The 18,309-nt window shown below is 50.7% G+C and overlaps 1 protein-coding gene across 1 annotated transcript; it reads left to right on the top strand.

Annotated features, from left to right (window-relative positions):
• Positions 1 to 1,222: 1,222 nt before the first annotated feature.
• PAX1 (paired box 1) lies at positions 1,223 to 10,273 on the top strand. Its single transcript, XM_044747808.2, has 5 exons — positions 1,223 to 1,496; positions 1,937 to 2,566; positions 4,204 to 4,346; positions 4,842 to 5,064; positions 10,056 to 10,273. Exons 1-5 carry the CDS (start codon positions 1,223 to 1,225, stop codon positions 10,145 to 10,147), a joined length of 1,362 nt encoding a protein of 453 aa, XP_044603743.2. The 3' UTR covers positions 10,148 to 10,273.
• The last annotated feature ends 8,036 nt before the right edge of the window (positions 10,274 to 18,309 follow it).

The following is an 18,309-nucleotide window of genomic DNA, read 5'->3' as shown; positions in this document are numbered from 1 at the left end:
CGCGTGGCTTTCTCTGTGGCGGCCACGGTTAGGGACACAGGCTGGGAAGTCCAGAACTGGGCGTTGATGCAGGATAGAAATAAAGAAGACTTGACATTTAAGGCTAAGGCCAAAGAGTTAAGGGTTGCGCAAACCCCCGCTTAAATGAAGGGGACAGGGCCATTCAGCGGTTTAACGAAGACCCCCTGGAAGCCGCAGGTTCTGGGTGAAAGGTGAGACCCGGCCGCCCCCACGTGGAAGGATGCGGGTTTCTGGCCTAGGAGAAGGGAACTGCCCTTCAGGCCTAGAGCGTGCAAAGGCCGCTGGGACCGCCTGGGTCCAGGGAGGGCCGCATCCCTGCCTCTGGCGGCAGCAGGTCCGAGTCCCTTTCCGACCTGCGTCCTGTGTCACTTCTTAGAATGAGTTGGGGGGAAGGTGCTGTCCGCAGGGAGTCAGGATCTAGAATGTGCCCCCCTCACATCACTCACTAAAATCACACCATTACCACAAGGGAGTGGGCGGCCACTAAACATTATAAAGATTTCCCAAGGACTGGGGTGTCAGCCAGAAACGGAACACGCGGGAGTGGGCTCCGCAGCAAACCGCTTTGGGCCCTCCCCGCCAGGCGCCCTACGCCGCCCTGGGCGCTCGCCGCGATGCACGCCCGCCCGCCCGGAGCTGGGGCGCTGAAACCATTCTTCCCGTGGCCCAGAGAGAGGGGCGGTAGAGGCAGCCACACTCTAAACGCCTCGCCAGGATCAGCTTTAATCCTCTGATATCTTAGTAGTAATGGCGGTGGAGTTAAGAATAAAACTAAAACCCAGACTAGTACTAGTAGTAAACTAGTACTAAGTACTACTCATCTATTTGAAACTAAGTACTACTCATCTATTTGAAATGACTACCCCATCATTCTCAAAACCAGAGGGGTAAGGCTTCGAGGGGAGCGGAGAAAGGCCTCAGGCCCAGCCAGGGTTAGACTTGTGTGTGTGTGTGTGTGTGTGTGTGTGTGTGTGTGTAGGGGGATGGGTTCCAGAGGAAGGTCGAGGTGGGAGGAGGACGGGAGGAGGGGGTAGAGTTTCAGGGCGGGGGGGGGGGGGGGGACGCCGGGGTGCAGTGACGGGAACCAATGAGCTGCCAACTCGGGCGTCTCCGGCGTGACTGCCGAGATTGACGTGGAGGACACGTCAAATTGATCCCCGCACGCTGCAGCCTCCCGGTCAGACGAATTTCTCCTAATCGGATGAAGTTCACGCTGGGCCTGGGGTCGCGGGCCTGGAGAGTGTCCTGGGAGCGGGAGGCGGCGGCGGCGGCGGGCCCGGGGGCGGGCGGCGGCGCGCTCGGCGGCGGCGCACAGCGCGTTTCTAGCCCGCGGCCGGGCCGCCGCGGCTCTCGGCTCGCGCGCGCCCTCGCTCTATGCCTCTCCCGCGGCGGCGGCGCCCGAGCTCTCCCGGACTGCGCCGGGCCCAGCTCCGGCCGCCCCAGCGCCAGGCAGCTGGCTGGCCCGCGCGCCATGGGTAAGGGGCGGGAGGCAAGCAGGGCGCGGGAGGGCTGACGAGCTCGGCTGTGTCCTGGCGCCTCCCTTCTCTCTCGCCCGCTTTCCCTGGGGGACCTGGTCCTGGGTCCCAGATGAGCCGCATTCTCCGCACGCCCCCAGCCCTTGGTGGGGTGGAGTGGGGGGAAGTTCGATGTGTCGCGGGAGGGCATGTCTCAAGTAGACGCATCAAAAGTCGCGAAAGGCCACGGAGGGCTGAAGCGCCCGGTACCCGCCTTGCGGTCCCTACGCCCGCACTCACTCCGGGAGCCGGACCCAGTCCGTTTGCTCTCAGATTCTGGGTACCCACGGGTCATCTTCGGAGGCGCTCCTGGGTGCGTGCCCTAGCCCCGCGCAGCCACCCGTGGCTAACCCGCCGGTGTTTCTCCCCCTCCCGCTCACTCTCGTCCGGCGCGTCCGCAGAGCAGACGTACGGCGAGGTGAACCAGCTGGGCGGTGTGTTCGTCAACGGCCGCCCCCTGCCCAATGCCATCCGTTTGCGCATCGTGGAGCTGGCGCAGCTGGGCATCCGACCCTGTGACATCAGCCGGCAGCTTCGCGTATCCCACGGCTGCGTGAGCAAGATCCTGGCGCGCTACAACGAGACAGGCTCCATCCTGCCCGGGGCCATTGGGGGCAGCAAACCCCGCGTCACCACCCCCAACGTGGTCAAACACATCCGGGACTACAAGCAGGGCGACCCTGGCATTTTTGCCTGGGAGATCCGCGACCGGCTGCTGGCCGACGGCGTCTGCGACAAGTACAATGTGCCCTCTGTGAGCTCCATCAGCCGCATCCTGCGCAATAAGATTGGCAGCCTGGCGCAGCCCGGGCCCTACGAGCCGAGCAAGCAGCCGCCGCCGCAGCCAACGCTGCCCTACAACCATATTTACCAGTACCCCTACCCCAGCCCCGTGTCGCCCACGGGTGCCAAGATGGGCAGCCACCACGGGGTCCCGGGCACAGCAGGTCACGTCAGCATCCCCCGTTCATGGCCCTCAGCGCACTCGGTCAGCAACATCTTGGGCATCCGGACGTTTATGGAGCAAACAGGTCAGTCGTGGCGGCCCTCTGTTGCCTTCAGAGAGGGGCAGAATTTGAGACTGGGGGCAGGGGGTGGGGAGGGCAGGCATGTGGGTGCGGGGTCACACTCGCCGTCCTCCTCCCACCGGTTTTGGCTCAGGGGAGGGCTCCGGGATGGCCAGGAAGGCTGAGGGTCCTGGGCCTTCTGTGGGAGTCCTCGGACATCTTGAACTTTTTATGACAAATATGGAAAATATTTCCCAAATAGACGAGCAATCGCCAACCACAAATTCGGAGGCCTGAAATTGCGCTTTTTCATTCTTGCAAAAAGTATGCAAACTCCTATCGCCAGATCTAAGCCAAACAAACCGCAGTCGTTTCTGCGACCCTTTCTTAAGATCTGGATCTTTTGGCATCCCTCACGTTCCCCAAAGGGTTCTGTCCCTCCCAGGCCCAGAGGCTCTTTTGAGTAAAAGGCAAACGGGCCTCTGGTGGGTCCTGTGGAGTGGCCTAGACCTCCAGCAGGCCGGGCAGCCTTGCAGGTCCTAGAGCTGGGGTCTCGGGTGACGGCGCCACTGGACTGCAGCAGTCCTCTGGGTGCAAGCTCACAAAGCTTCGCTCTTTGCCTGCAATTATAATTCAGCAAACTGTCGGTCTTTGCCTCAGTGGGAAGGGAGGCGGCGGGGAGATGGAGAGAGGTGTAGGGCGGCCTTGGTGCGGGGCTCGGCTCGGGCAAGAACGCGTGTGGGCTGGGACTGAGTCCCGAGTCTCTTCGCACTGTCCCCTGCCCTCAGCAGACGGCCAGGGGATGGCGCGCTCTTAGGTGAGCATACTCAGGAGGAGGGCAAGAAACAAAATTCACCGTAGCCCCAGAGAAAGGAGGGGCGGCCAGAAAGAAACTGAATGCTTAGCTCCAGCTGCAGAGAGGCGCGCCTCCGAGGCCGCGAACACGCTTTGTTCTTCTCTTCGCTCAAACCCGGCCTGGGCTGCCGGCTGGAGCCAAAGCTTCCCATGGAGCGACCGGTGGGCACCTGGCTGGGAGGTGACCTCACCAGGCCTGCGCTCAAATCTGGAGCTTTCTCTCGGTTCCCCGGGCACACACGTGCGCGAGAAGCAGCCGTGCCCGGGACGCGCGCGGGTCGCTGAGGTGACGCTCTTTTGGGAGACCCAGGAAGTCTCCGGAGGCAGTTCTGAGTAGAACCCTCTCCCAGCCCCGCAGACGGGGAAACTTTGAGAAACCCATATAATTCTCATGAGCCTGCTGTGGATTTGAACTTGGACCTTTCCGGGCGCCGTCTCTGGACAGCAGAAAGGCCGCCTTGGCCAAGTGTACCGAGCCCCTGCCCCACGCGCCGCCTCCCCGCCGGAGAACTGCGGTTTCGCGGGAAGCGGGTCGAGGACCGGGAGGAGCGAGGAGCAGGCCCTGCTGCCTTCCTTCCCTCTGCCCGCTAGGAGGGGAAGCGAACCTCCGTGGCCTCCGGCCCTCCGCCCCCGCCGCTCGCTCTCCGCGCGTTTGGCCGCCTCCGGTGTTCGGAAGACCCTCGGCCGCGCCCTCGGATGCGAGCTGAGCGCCTGTAGCCTCGCGTGTAAACGTCCCGGCTGCGGGGCCGTTGGCGTGCCCAGCGCAGATCTGGATGCCCCCCTAATCCGTCCTGTGTCCCCCGCAGGGGCTCTGGCCGGGAGCGAAGGCGCCGCCTACTCCCCCAAGATGGAAGACTGGGCCGGCGTGAACCGCACGGCCTTCCCCGCCACCTCAGCAGTGAATGGGCTCGAGAAACCTGCCTTGGAGGCCGACATTAAATACACTCAGGTAACCAAGCGGCAGGGGAAGATGTCCTTAACCAGGGGAGCAGAAGGGCTGGGGGAGTGTGGGGGGAAGAGAGAGGCAGAGAAGAGAACGCGCCCCCGCGCCCAGCGGCCGCCGGAGCTTCCGTGCCGCGTGTTTCTCCCTTTTGCTCAAGCGCACTGGTTTGGGGGAGGCTGGCTTTCGAGGGGATTGACTTGCCTTTTGCTGAGATACTTTTGCTAAAAAGGCTGGAACCCAGATCACAGATGGTCGAGGACTCCGTTTCTCTAAATCCTGGATGGTGAATGCTATCATCACCTTTTATTACTATTTATAATAATTTGAGTGGAAATCACTCTGCCAGAGTTCTTACTAGAAAAATTAGAGGTCAGGCCTCGCGCGGGGATAATTGAGGGAACAGCAGGGGCAAATGAGAATCCCCACCTCAGTAACTGCGTGTGCTGGAGAAGGCGGCGGAATTGCCTGCTGCTGAGGGTCTGTCCCTCTCTATCCGCACAGTCGGCCTCCGGCCTCTCCGCAGTGGGCGGCTTCCTCCCGGCCTGCGCCTACCCGGCCTCCAACCAGCACGGCGTGTACAGTGCGCCGGCCGGCGGCTACCTCGCCCCGGGCGCGCCCTGGCCTCCGGCGCAGGCCTCCCCGCTGGCGCCCCACGGGGCCGGCGTCACCGTGCACGGCGGGGAGCTCGCGGCGGCGATGACCTTCAAGCATCCCGGCAGAGAAGGTGAGGGGCGCTGGCGGGGAGGGGGTCGGACGAATGCCGTGAGGGTTAGGAAGGGTGCAGGGGCGGGGAGGGGATGTGAGCCTGGGAAAAGGTGGTGAGAGAGAGAGAGACAGAGAGACAGGCTAGAGTGGGTCCCGGCATAAATCCTTCCTCTGGGTTAAACGTTAAGCCTGCGGCTTCTTGGAGCGGATTGATTTCTAACAGGTGTATGCCTTACCCTAGAAAGGCAGGCAGAGGTTGAGAGACACCCCAGGACTGAGCCCTGGCCTTGTACAAAGAGAAAAGACAGAGGGTCAGACTGGCGAACAGGACTCCTAGCCTTGGATCGGGTTCTTGTGCCCTTGGCCAAGGTTATGCGCCTCTCTGGGTCTCAGTTTTCTATCCATAGAATGGTCTAGAAGGCACCCTCCAGGTGAAGGCACCTCACTTTTCTGTGGCCTGTGGAGCTTTGCCTTTTATGGTGGACCTGCTGTGACACCTGAAACCCACAGGTGGGGTTGCACCTGTCCTAGATCCTTCCAGGCACTGCCCATCTTTTTCTTCCAGGTTCCTTTTTTTTTTGCCAGGCCTTGATGTCCCCTTGGATTCATTTTCTTAAACACATCTTTTGGGATAGGAGAGAGCATTTCAACCATGTGTCCCTAAGCCTAGACTCTTTGGAACTCTGTGTAGTTTGGGGTCCTTGTTCCTGTGGGAAATGTGGCTGAGAGGCTTCTCTCTCCTCCTCCTCTTCTCCCCCCTCCTCCATAAATCTACCCCCGCCCCATAAGCCAACTAACAGATTTGAGGTCAACAATGTGAGAGGCATCTTCTTACAGTGACCTTGGGATCTGATTTTTCCCATAACTTCAGAAAAGCTCACCGGCCCTTGAGTCCTCATTTTCCCCATTGGTGAAAAAAATGTCTGGATTTGCTCATTTTGAACCTGCCTGCATTTAGGTTCTGAGCACTAGAAATTTGCAACTTCAACTACCATGGGGAAGGGAAGAGTCACCTTAGGGACTCCCACCCCAGCAGAGAAGGAGACAGGGCACAAGCCTGGGGCGGGGGGCCTTGTGGGGCAGAGGGATGTTCCAGATCACAACAGGGTCCTTACTCACCGTGGATCCACCTCACACTTCCCAAGACAGAAGTAGGGGGCAGGTGGAGTTGGGCAGGCCACAGGGGATGGGAGGGCACTTGCTCTTTGGTGATGCCCAGGCAAAAAACTTTATTTCCAGGTAATCTCAGTGAGACACAATAGCATAATCCAGGAGACAGGGAGAGGGAGAAAGGAAGAAGCGAGAGAGAAAAAGAGAGATTAAGATGTTATCAGTATCAGCCAAGTGGAGGAACAAAAGTATTTTTCTGTTTTCACCTCTCCCAGAGCACAAACATCCTGGGATATAAATTTACAAAAGTTGAGAATTAAAATTGCTTTAGGCTTTAAATTTAATTTAAATAAAGGATAATACCATGTTCATTTATAAGAAAATCCAAGCAAAAGAAATTTTAAAAATTGAGACTTAGAACTCCTTTAAGCTTTCCCTTCAAGGATGGGGTGAGGGGGTCTCAGGGTGGGTGCTTTGCCCAGGGTCTTGTCCTTGGCCTGGAATCTGCCTGTTTTCTTGATTACTGAGGTCATCTGTTGAATTAGAAATTGAAATGGAATTTACCTCATTACAGCTTTACACAAATCTTTTAACTAAGCAGGTTCATTTGAACTGGAAGAGTATATCCACAAATTTAAATGATTTCCTCTGGGCTGATCCCAGGAAGGAAGACTTAGAAAAAAGACTTGCTATCTTCAGAGCGAGGCCCTCTTTTACTAATTGAGCCACTTTGTCCTGGGGCGTTTCAAGTGCTACATTAGAAACAAATTATAAGGGCTGGGTAGCAACCCAAAGGTAAAACACGCAGTTCTGATTTCCAGGCTAACTCTGGTTAATTTAGGGTGGGGAATCATTGTTGGTTGATTTCTTTAGAAGGTACGTTCCTTTCAGAAATACAAAGACGTTTGAATGGCACTGGCATTCGTGTCCCTTTTACCATTATATTCTCTTCCTATTATGAAACATCCCACTCACTTTCAAAATCTGCTAATAGTTATTAGCAGTAATTAGCTACATTAACTACATTAGTTAGCAATAATTAACTACATTCGTTATTAAGTTAATAATTTAATTTCCTGATCCTTACAGTTCTTTAGAAATCCAGGTAAAGGATCATTGAATAAATCAGGTCCATCATTAAAAATGATTTCTCAAGCTGGCATACAAGTGTTTGTTTATGTTTGAACAAGAACATAAAAATAATGAGAATTACATACCTACTTGGGTTGTGGATTTTTACTCTTCTTCTCATTGGCAGAAAAGCTGACTTCAAAGACCCTTGCCCCCAAAAAACTAGTCTTTGAAAAATTACAAAGCAAAGTAATATGAATCACTGCCTTCAATTTTCTAATCATTGCTTAAGAAATTATGTTCCAAGAAACTTATCCCACAAGACAACTTGCTATCATTACTTGTTGTTCCATTCGTAAGAATAGTAAGAATATCATTTACTCAATTTTTTTCAGTAAGAAAAAAATTGTTTACTGAAAGCAAGTGAATATCCTGAATGCTCAGTAAAAAACAAATATTTTGATCATCTAGTCCATACAAGCACAACATACACACAGAATAATATATATTGTAATGCATATTTCAGTATGTTCTTCAAATCAGGTGCGAATGAACATGAATGGTTATCCTGAGAAGCTTAATCAAACGTCAAATTATGCATTATGATTTCTTAATTTTATCTTGGTAAAGGGTAGAGACTCTGGGTTCCCTGTTATGTGGGCAAGAAAGTCTGGATTTACGTTTCCCCTCCCTGAAAGGAAACTTTAATTCTTGGGAACTGGGAGAATAGACAAGTTCCACTTCATAGACAGTGGAGGGGCGCTGATACTGTAGGAATGTCCACATCCATCCCAGTTGCTTTTCAGTCAGGGCGGGACCACCTCCCCCCACCCCCCACAGGTGACAGGCCCCACCAGATGTCCCCTCAAGACAGCTGGTATTTCCAGTGTGTTTCCAGTAATCGTCAGAACCTCAAGGTTCTACACTGCCACCCAGGGGGGCTTTGGAAAGACTAAAGATTCGGAAATCAAATCTATAAGATACTGCATACACTCAAAGAAGAGGTGCTGTTTATATTTGTTAAAGGTAACTCGCAGCTTCGTTCTAGTAATCTCTGCTCCGAAATGATTCTTGAAGGAACCTAAAAGCGAACTTGGCCAGGGGTCACAAGGGCGCAGGCGTTCTCGGGAGAGCTGCCGCTGCCGCCGCCCACCCTGGTCTCATTTGACCTCGCCCTGAGAGACCCTTGCCAGGCCCCCCGCCTCCGGCCCCCCTCCTATGGTCTCTTTAGCCCTGCAATCGCAGTCTTACTATTTTAAAAACGCTTGTCCCCATTCCTGCCCCCTAAAGATGAAATGAGCCTGCAGAGCGCCTAACGCCGGCCCAAGCCTCCAAGGCCCCCACGACACACCCGCTCACGTTGCCCCGGGGGGCTGAGGGTGGGAAGGGAGAGAGGAGGGTTCTAAGGCGGAGGGAGTGGCTCGCGTGGAGCTCAAAACGCCGCAGCAGGCAGGATTCGGCCCTGCAGAGTGGGGTGGAATCTCTCTCTGGGCTCCTGGGTGTTTGTTTTTCACAAGTTCATTTTCTCGCCTGTCTCTAGGGCAACCGGCCTTGGCTGGGAAACCTCCTCCTCCTCAGATGTTTTCTAAATAGGTCCTCACCTTGAAGTGTGTGTCTAGAGTGGAAAGAAAAGGTCTGAAAACATTGTTGGCTGGGCGGCCGCAACTGTGTTTGGGAAAGAGAGCTGAGAGGCGGGGGAGAGCGGAGCGGTCACTGTCCTGGACCCTCTGAAATCTTTGTGAAGCCAGATGTGTGTGCGTGCGTGTGAGCGTGTGTGTCCCCTGCACAGAGGGGTGTGTACCGCCCAGCTCTACAGCCACAGCAAGAAAAAGAAAAAATCCAGAGTTGGACTTGTAGGGGGAAAAAAAGAAAGTTGAAAATAGGCGCCTTTAGGTATAAACAAGCTTGTGCCTCCTACTGCAGGAGAAGCTGAGCGGCCGGCGTTGGGAAAGGAAAAACAGACGTTGCACAATCGTGGCGTCACTTTTCTGGCTTCCAGTAGCAAAACACGGGCCCCTTCCCAAACCCCTAAATAACAGAGCAAAGCGCAGAATGCCGCCTGATCTGGCAAGTCCACTGTCACTTAATCCGGAGGCCCGCAAGCCCCAGAGCGTGCTGTGCCCACAGTGGTGAGCGCATCTGGACCCCCGGGCCGCGGGGGCATAGCGGAGTATGCCGCCCACTTAAAGCCCGACGGCCCCCTATGTCGGAGGAATTCCTCCGCCCCAGGCCCTCTGCAAGGGCCGTCTTGGGTGACTCGGTCCCCACTCGATTTCCCCCTGCCCACCGCCAGCGCCCGGAGCCGCTTTGAGGGACCGCTGACCTGACGCGTTGGCAGCTCCTCGGGCCTGTGCGCGCGGGTCAGGAAGAGGGGGCCGCACGGATCTCAGCTCTCAGCTCCCTTCCGCTGAAGTCTCAAATCTGAGAACGTCCCCCGCCAGGGGCCAATGGGTCGGCAGCGCCTCCCGGAGCCCGTGCCTCCTTTATTGAGCGGGCGCGGGCGCGGGCGCGGGGCGGAGGGAAGTGCACCTGGTCAGCGGTCAGAGAGCGTTTGCAAAATGGCCTTTCGAGGAGAGTCGCTTGCCAAGGCTGTATTCGCGACTGACTTCCTTAAGGGGACGAAGAGGGGCGGGCGCCAACGGGCACGTGGAGCCCTTGGAAAACTCGGATCTTTGTTTCCTTCTTCCGAACACTGGAAGTATTGAGCGCGCGCCACAGCGTTCACCCCCGGATCCGCACGCTGTCACCCGCGGTTTCGGGCGTCCCGAGTCAAGCTCGCCCTGCGCTGCGCCAGGCAGTGACCCGACGCCCCTGTGCTTCTTCCCGCAGTGGCCGACCGGAAGCCGCCCAGCCCTGGTGGCAAGGCCCCGGACGGCCTCAGTAGCTTACACGGACTGCCCATCCCGGCCTCGACCTCCTAGGGCAGCGCTTCCCCGAGCCCGAGCCCCGAGGAAGCGGCGGACTGGCGGGCCGACCGGGGCGCGCAGGACCGAGGACACGCCGAGGAGGTGCCCGGAGCCGGCCCGCGGGGGCGCGCCCGTCAGCCGCCAGGCCTCGCCCTGCTCTCCGGCCCGGCGGCCACACCTCCTTGGTTGGCCAGGGACTTTGGGCTTTTCTGAACTTTGGCTTTAGGCTGTCGCACCCTTGTCGCGATCTTGGCTCCGACGTGGCCTCCCTCGCTCTGTCAGCCTCAAGCTTCTCTTCCGACTTCTCCCGGGATTGTTCGGCACCCTCCTTCCCTCCTTCTTCCCTTGTCTTTTCTCTCTCTTTCCTGCTGTCCCTCGCTTCGCTTTTTCCTTTCCTTCCTCCCTCCTTCCTACCCCACTTTCCTTTCCCTCCCCACTTTCCCCTTCCTTCCTTTTGCCCTCTTCATTTTTCTCGCCTCAGTCTCCCCAGCTCTGCTCCCTCCTTCTCCCCTATCTACTGTGCTTCCTTTCCTGTGGTCCAGCCCCGTGTACCTTCCACCACTTTCTCTCTTTCTCGCCCTTTACAGTCGTGGCTCTGTTTCTTTTCATTGTACTGCTTCCCTGACCCCTTCCTTTCTCTGGGAAGCCCCGCGTGATCTCCACCATCGTCCCTCCTCTCTTTAGCCTCACCCCTCTGGTCCCCCCAGGCCTAACGGAGGAAGCTTGGAACTAGGAAGTGGACAGAGAGGCCACAGCTTTTATTTTCTATTTTAATAATAATGAACCCTAACAAAACCCCAGTGAACTGTTGTCTCCCCATTTCCCCTCCCTCCCCTCCAAGGACAATGTCTGGAAATTTGTATTTTCTCAGTGCCCAGTGGCTGGGCTTCTCTTTTTCTCCTGTGAGATGATGTCACTCCTGGAGAAGACTGGGGTAGGAGTAAGGGCACTGGGACCATGGTGTTCTCTGTGGCTAGACAATCCTGAGCCCTGGAGTGGCCCCCTCCCACCCCTCCACACCCAACAAAGGGAATCTGACACATGGTAAACCTATCAGCCCTGTTTTTGGTATTCAGGGGCCAACACATTGTTAATTCAAACCACAAAGTGCTTCTGGGTACAAAGGTGCAATCTGGCTTCTGGTTTGCAAGGGGGTGGGGGTCAGAAAACCCCAGAAAATGCCTTCTAGAGCAGGACATAAAAGCTATGAACAGCTTCCCAGTTCAGGTGCACCGGTGGTGGGACCCTGGACATAAAACCACAATTTTTATAGTCATAAAGATGTCACTGGTGAGCGTCCGACTTCACCTGTTAAACGTGGCTGCCTTTGAATAAAGGAAAGCATCTGAAGTGTGCTTTGTAAGGGTGAGCAAGCCGGTGTTCAGTCTGGAGTGTTGTGTAGGTAGGTACCCCTCACCGACTCTAGCCCCTGAGTTTCCAGCATGAACATGACTAAGAGAGAATTAGTTTAATGGTTTAGTCATGAGCACTTGCAGCCCAGGTTGGGCAGGAGGAGGAGGAGAAAGTGAAATGGGAGGGACAGCTTCGGGATCAGTCCCAGGAAGCTCCAGCTCAGCCCTGGGGAACTGAGGCAGAGCAGCAATATGCAGAAATCACCCCCAAATGAAGCTAATTCTTAGAGGAATAAAGTGGGCAAAAGGCACTGAGCAGCACTGGAGGACTTTTCCAGAACACTTTAACATTCTGAAAGCTGAAGAAAATCGTTGAAGGCTCCCACATCATCTAGGGATTTCTCATGACAAACGGGTCTCTGGCTAATTGTTTTGTTTTTCCTCCCTGTGTGTGGCTTTCTCAAACTGATAGAAGAGATCTTTGAATGGAAAGTTTTGCTTGTAAGTGCAGTTGCTTGCTTGGACATATGGAGGGAACCAGTGGGGAAATTATTTTCATTGCATCTTGTTGCAGTCATACCTGCTGAAGGTATTAGTTATAAAAGAATATCTGCTTTTTTCATATAGGAACTTTTCTTCCCAGGTTTTCAAAGTCTCTTGCCTTTAAAGAATGTTCCATTTTATAGATCAGAATATCGAGGGCTAGCTATTTGGTTTATTTTCTGTAGACCACACAGCAAGCTACGAATTACAGGGCTTGGGCTCAGAAACTGGGTGACACCATCTCATCAGAGAGCCAAGATTGGGGCTTGAACTTTGAGCCTGGGGTCCTCAGCCTTCTGTGCCTGCATTTCCTGCAGAGGCTGGTCATAATGATAATGGGGATAAAGTGTGAGAAGGAAGCCTGCTGTCAAGTCTCCCGTCCTCTCAGCCTGTCTTCATGTGCTTAGATGAGCTTTGCATGCCCAATCATTGACAGGATTTTCAAGCATCCATCCTTGCTGCCTGGAGGAGGACTGGCTTGCCTGGGCCGGGAAGAAGGCATCTCCCCCTGCCTGAAGAAATGAGAAGAATCTGTATAACCAGACTCTATGTCTGAGTTGCCACTTCCCACTCTGAGTTTGGGCTGACTGGGATTAAGGGTGAGAAGAGCTGAAAAATGCTACCCAGGAAGGATGCATGTGTTGTAAATGTCACTTACAAAAGGAGTCACTTTCCGAATCTGTCCCCTGGGGTTCCCCATATCCTGTGGCTGGAGGTGGGTCATTCAGAGTCCTTGGCTCTGGGGTGTGCATTCATGGAGGACAGCCACCATCCAGTCACAGTGCCAACAGGCTTTGATGTTTCATGTGAGCTGTGCAGGGATATCCCTTCTCTCCCGAGGCTGTGGCCATGGGAATTCCCAGGGAGCTTGGCTTAAATCCCTGCTCCACTGGAGGCCTGTGACCTCTGCAAGACTCCGTGTTCCTGTCTGTGAAATGCCCCCTTCAATGCGGTGACACCCACAGTGACCTGGCCTGCAGGAAGACTGGCACTGGTGTTGCTTCACCTTCCTGGAGATGATTTTGCTGTTAACAAGGGTAGAAGAGTCCTTTCTGCGGTTGATGGGGGACCCTGACTTTAAACATTTTTTAAAAGATGATCCCATTGGAATATTGCATTTTCGTCGTCTGTGCATGTGGATCTGTGGAGGTACTGGGGACTCATGATAAAATTACATAGTACCAAGTGGGGTAGAATAATTTGAGAAAGAATCACTCTCTAAAGGATATTTGTCTTTGCTCTAGCACTTGCCTTTTATCATTTTTTTAAAATTTAAGAATAATTTTTTTAAAATATAAAGAAGTTCTAAGAAGAAAATAAACAAAAATGACATATAATCATTGAAATAGCCCTTTGATTTTTTGAAAGAATGAGAGTAATATATGTACATCATTAGAAAATTCTAGCCGTACAGAAACATTGAAGTGAAAGTGAAAGTTTCTTCTTATCTGTAAAGGTGAACACTATTACTATCTTTTATGAAATCCTTCTAGGAAAGAAAATGCAGACAGCAGAATATCTCAGTTTCTGTATATGTGCTGTTTAAAAGTGCTTACCAAGAGTTGTATTAGATACCCACAGACGTGGTCTGGAGATCTGATCTTTGCATTCCAGCAGCTTCGGCTCCACCATGTTCACTTTTTTCTCTTGAGTGGATGCATATCAACAAGGGTTTATTAAAAACAGAGTATTTGTAAAGAGGGCAAGTTTTGTGCTTTAAATGAATAAAGACAGGATTTTGTTGCATTTGTTATTGGATGAAGTGCTTATAAAGTATTGTAATAACTTCTCCAGGAAAGGTGGCTGCTATTTGGCAAGGAGAAAGGAAAGCAAACCAAAGGGAAGGAGGCAGAGGGACAAGAGACACAGAACTTTGTCTTTCCTGAAGACATCCTTACTTGTTCTACGGATCACCGAAGGGCATTCAAAGCGGGAAGAGGCCTGGGGCACGAGGAGAGTCAGTCACTGTAGGTCAGGAAAGAGACGTGGAGGCAAAGGGGTGGGCAAGAACCCTGTTTGAAGAAATATTGTCAATGTCTAGTATTGGCACAAGCATTCTTTTTCCCTCTCCCAGATTCACTTGAAATCCACATGGAATTAACCTCCTGATGGATGAATTCTGCTCATTGACAGCTGTGTTTCCCTTTGTGTGTTTCTTGACTCCTGTTAAAGAGGATGGGGTTTATTCAATTGAACGGTGGTCCCGGGTTAAAGCACTCTGTAGGTTTCCTGGCGTCGGCTTCCCTAGCTAGAATTTCATTGGCCTGGGTTTCTTTTCAAAAGAAACTCTACCTGCTCCATGTTATGCTGGATGATATGAATTTAGAATCTTGCCAAAATGTGCCCGAGGAGCTCAGTTGAAAGGATTGTGCATCTGGTCAGGCTATGTAATGAGAAACATTTGATTCTCTTCTTTTAATGGGTGGGAATTATGCACAAAATGCTATTTGGTCTTCACCTTGACCTCGCTATCTGAATTATAGCCTCACTCACGGAATAAATGTCCTGTGGCTGAGATATTTCTGGCCAAACTATTGGATTTCAACTTAAAAAAAATTCTCCTGTTTTTGGATTCTTTTTTAAAGGGCAGGGCAAGGAGGAAATGCACTGTCTTCTTTTTCAAGGTATTAAAACGAGAACCACACATTTAGTCACAATCTAGCTTGGGGATTCTAAACACTTGGAACAATTATATTTACTTTAGTCTAGTCTCTTCTTTGGAGTTGAAACTGGTTCAAACCTCTGTGTCATTCTAAAGAGCTCTTCTCCGGGAGAAGTGGTCTGTGATCCTCGTTGGGACACACATCTGTTTCTGGGCTGGCCAAATCCGAAAGAGGAATCCCAATTACAGTTTTCATGGGTGATGGAATTTCAACTGCATTAAAATTTAACCACCTGGGTCGCCTCCATTCTCTCTGTTTTTTTCTTAAGGATGAAATAAGCTGATTAAGTGTATACTCAGCTACTAAATTACATTTCCATTGTGTAGCACTTTACTTCCTTTTTCTCTGGTGAGATATCTTCACTCGATGGATTATCTCCAGTGGCTTATATTGCTCACACAATTTTCACTTTTGGGAGTTATCCCAGTCACTGGTGGATGTGTTTTAGCTTTATAAGATTTTATTCTACCCAAAACGACAAACAACAAAACAAAAATTCTTTAACTGGATGGTTTTAACAACAGGTCTCTTGGATGAAAAATGAGAAATTTATTGGAATGACTTGAGGGAAATTGATTTTTTGAAAAACGTTGAATTGGAACCTAAAACTTGTGAAACATAAAAAAATAAAACGCCCCTTTGGCAAATAAGTTGTAGTATGATTAGCTTGATCTAAGAAGCTAAAGGTGTCATTCTGGCCACCAGGGGGAGCACACATTGCTCCATGAAGATAAAGGCAAAACAAAGATAACGCTTGACATACAAAAAAATTCATCATTCTGGTAGAGTGGTAACCTGTCCAGTTTTGAACAACATCTGTTTACAAGAGGAGTGCTTTTGTTGTTGTTGTTATTATTATTGTAATTGATAATCAGATGCTTTGATTCTGGAACAAAGAGGATGGGCTGGGCACATGGTGAAAAATGGATTTTCTGGGGTCTTCCACATGGGAATTATCAAGTAAGTTAGCTCAGAAGTCAAGAGCACCTTAAAAATAAGTTTCACTGCTAACTTTGACTCTAATATATACATGTATCCAATTCTTTGAATATAGAACAAGTAAATAGGAGATTTAAATAGGAACCTAATTGAAACTGATGTTTTTAGGAAATGAAGAAAATTTTATCTGTATTTGTGCAGCTTTGATATTTTTGATCAATTTGGGCTTGAGTCTCCCCAATTTTAAGCAACATGTCCTTTATTAGTGATCTTTTTGAAATTCTTAATCATTTAAAGGCACAATTTACATTTAAAGTAAGGGCAAATACAGACAGGCAGCAAACAGCAAAGAAAATGACTATTTCCCCACTTTTCTATTTATTTTAGGATAAAATCCAAGAAGGATCTCTTACAGGTGGGGTAAAGAGAATTTTTCCTTAGCTTAACAAGAAAGGGAGCTTCTTTTACTATCTTTAACTTGGACTTTTATAGATATTAAACTCCAGCTACCAGCTGTGGAAGAGCCCCTGTGGGAAGTGGTCTGAAAGAGATGGGATATGTGGTGCTAAAAGTTGGCAGAGCTGCCTGGGTTCAAATCTCAGTTTTGCCACTTAGCAGCTGTGTTGCTTTGGGCAAGTTTAGACAAAACTTATCAGCCTTGGTTTCCTTGTCTGTTAAATGGGACTAATATCTCCCTCCCTGGGCAATTTTGAGGATTAAGTTTGATAATATGTAAAGAGTAGAGACTTGCTTTGGGTCATGATCCATCATTATTAGTGTTGCTATCATTATTATTTTCTTCCTTTTCTTTGTGCATTCCCCATCAACATTTTATGGTGAATTCCATCGTGTCACAGCCCTGCAGACCATATTTGCTGTTTATCAGATTTGTGAAAGATACAGAGACCATGAAGACTGCTAATGCTAGTCTCTGAATTTACTGAAACTTTCAACAGGATCAGAGGGAGCCGCCACTCTCAGCTATAGATCAAATCTGATAGCCCTGGGACAGTCACCAAGGCCTTAAGAGTACTTGATGATTGTATGGCTAGAGCTGTGAGAATGAATGACTGGCCCAGTAGCCATCGTCACTGCACTGAAGTGGATTTTGTGTGGCAAGTCCACTTAGATCAATGTCATGTGACCCTGTTTCCTGTCAAGTCAACAGACTGGAAACTGGTGTACAGAGACCTTGTCCTACTCTGTTCACTTCAAGGGGGCTAAAAAGCCTGTTGCATCTGCTGCTGGCTTTAGTACGCTGAGTATAAACAGCCATGATGGGCTTTGGCTGTGTCTTCCTGCTCTTCGCTGAGTAAACGAATTTTGTTAAGACAAGGCCATCCCCTTCCTAACACCATCCCGCTAGCTGGCTGCCATGAAGACAGGTCACTGGGGACACAAAGCCATAGCACAGAAGCCTTCAACTCTGTATCTTCAGGAAGAGTCACGTTGAAAGTCTTCCCCCTTGGAAGATCCTGAGACTTTTAGGGCTATTAGGAGAGGAAATGACCTGTCCCCCTTAGTGTCCATTTCAGAGTTTGAAATGTAGGTGAGATCTTCATGTATTGTGGAGTTTTAATTAGAGGAAATTCACAAATCCTCAAAGCCTTAAGAAAATACACATCAAATTTGTCTGACAAAATAACACTTAAAAGGTAGCTGTAGAATTAATTTAGTGTTTTAGTAGCATTCATACGTATCCATCTAGATCTTTTTACTTAACAATGCTTCTTTGCTCCAGAGGGTGTCCAGGGGTTTATTCCAAATGTTCGCAGCCTTATCAGTCGTGGGTGAAAGGGGCATATCAACTGAATATGGCAGCTGGGTTCTGACTGAAAGTTGTTTGGAGTTAATTCTCACAAACCGGATGCTTTCAAAAGTGAACGAAGACATTAAAAGATTTATGAAAAGACTCTGTCACACATTGTGAAGTGCAAAGTGTAAATGAATTTTTATAAGCATATGGATTTCATTTATCTTATAATATGCATGAATTTAAAAATTAAAAGAAAATGTGCTGGTTACAATGTGCTTTTAGTTCTCATTTAGACTTTAAAAATAATCAGACGTGCCTGACATATTCAAAACTGAGCAGACTCCTCCATTCTATGATGTCATTTGAACCATGGGATAATGATTAATATTGTCCCCAAAAGATGGCTTTTTCTTTTTTTTTTTTAAAGTTTGGCACCTGGGCTAACAACTGTTGCCAATCTTCCTTTTTTTTTTTTTTTTTTTCCTGCTTTATCTCCCCAAACCCGCTCTGTACACAGTTGTATATCTTAGTTGCAGGTCCTTCTAGTTGTGGGATGTGGGACACCACCTCAATGTGGCCTGACGATTGGTGCCATGTCTGAGCCCAGGATCCGAGCCCTGGGCCGCTGCAGTGGAGCACGCAAACTTAACCCTTTGGCCACGGAGCCGGCCCCAAAAGACGGCTTTTTTGAAAGAAGCTCCAAAGTGGCACTTGCAATTTGAATTTCTATTTTTAAGCACATTCTACAGTTTATGGCCAGACCCATTTCTTCCTGGACAAACCTGCAGGTTGCTATGCTCAGCACACTCTCACTGTCTTTTAAGTTTGGACAACACCATAGTGAAATCAAACAGCTGAGGCTTCATGATAATATTTACACCGAAGCAGAAGGAGCCTGAGAGAGGAAAAAAGTGCAGGGAGAGC

Source organism: Equus asinus, chromosome 15 (assembly GCF_041296235.1).
Source record: "Equus asinus isolate D_3611 breed Donkey chromosome 15, EquAss-T2T_v2, whole genome shotgun sequence".
Classification (NCBI taxonomy): Eukaryota; Metazoa; Chordata; class Mammalia; order Perissodactyla; family Equidae; genus Equus; species Equus asinus.
The sequence above is the reverse complement of the archived record's forward strand: the minus strand, read 5'-3'. Positions and strand labels throughout refer to the sequence as shown.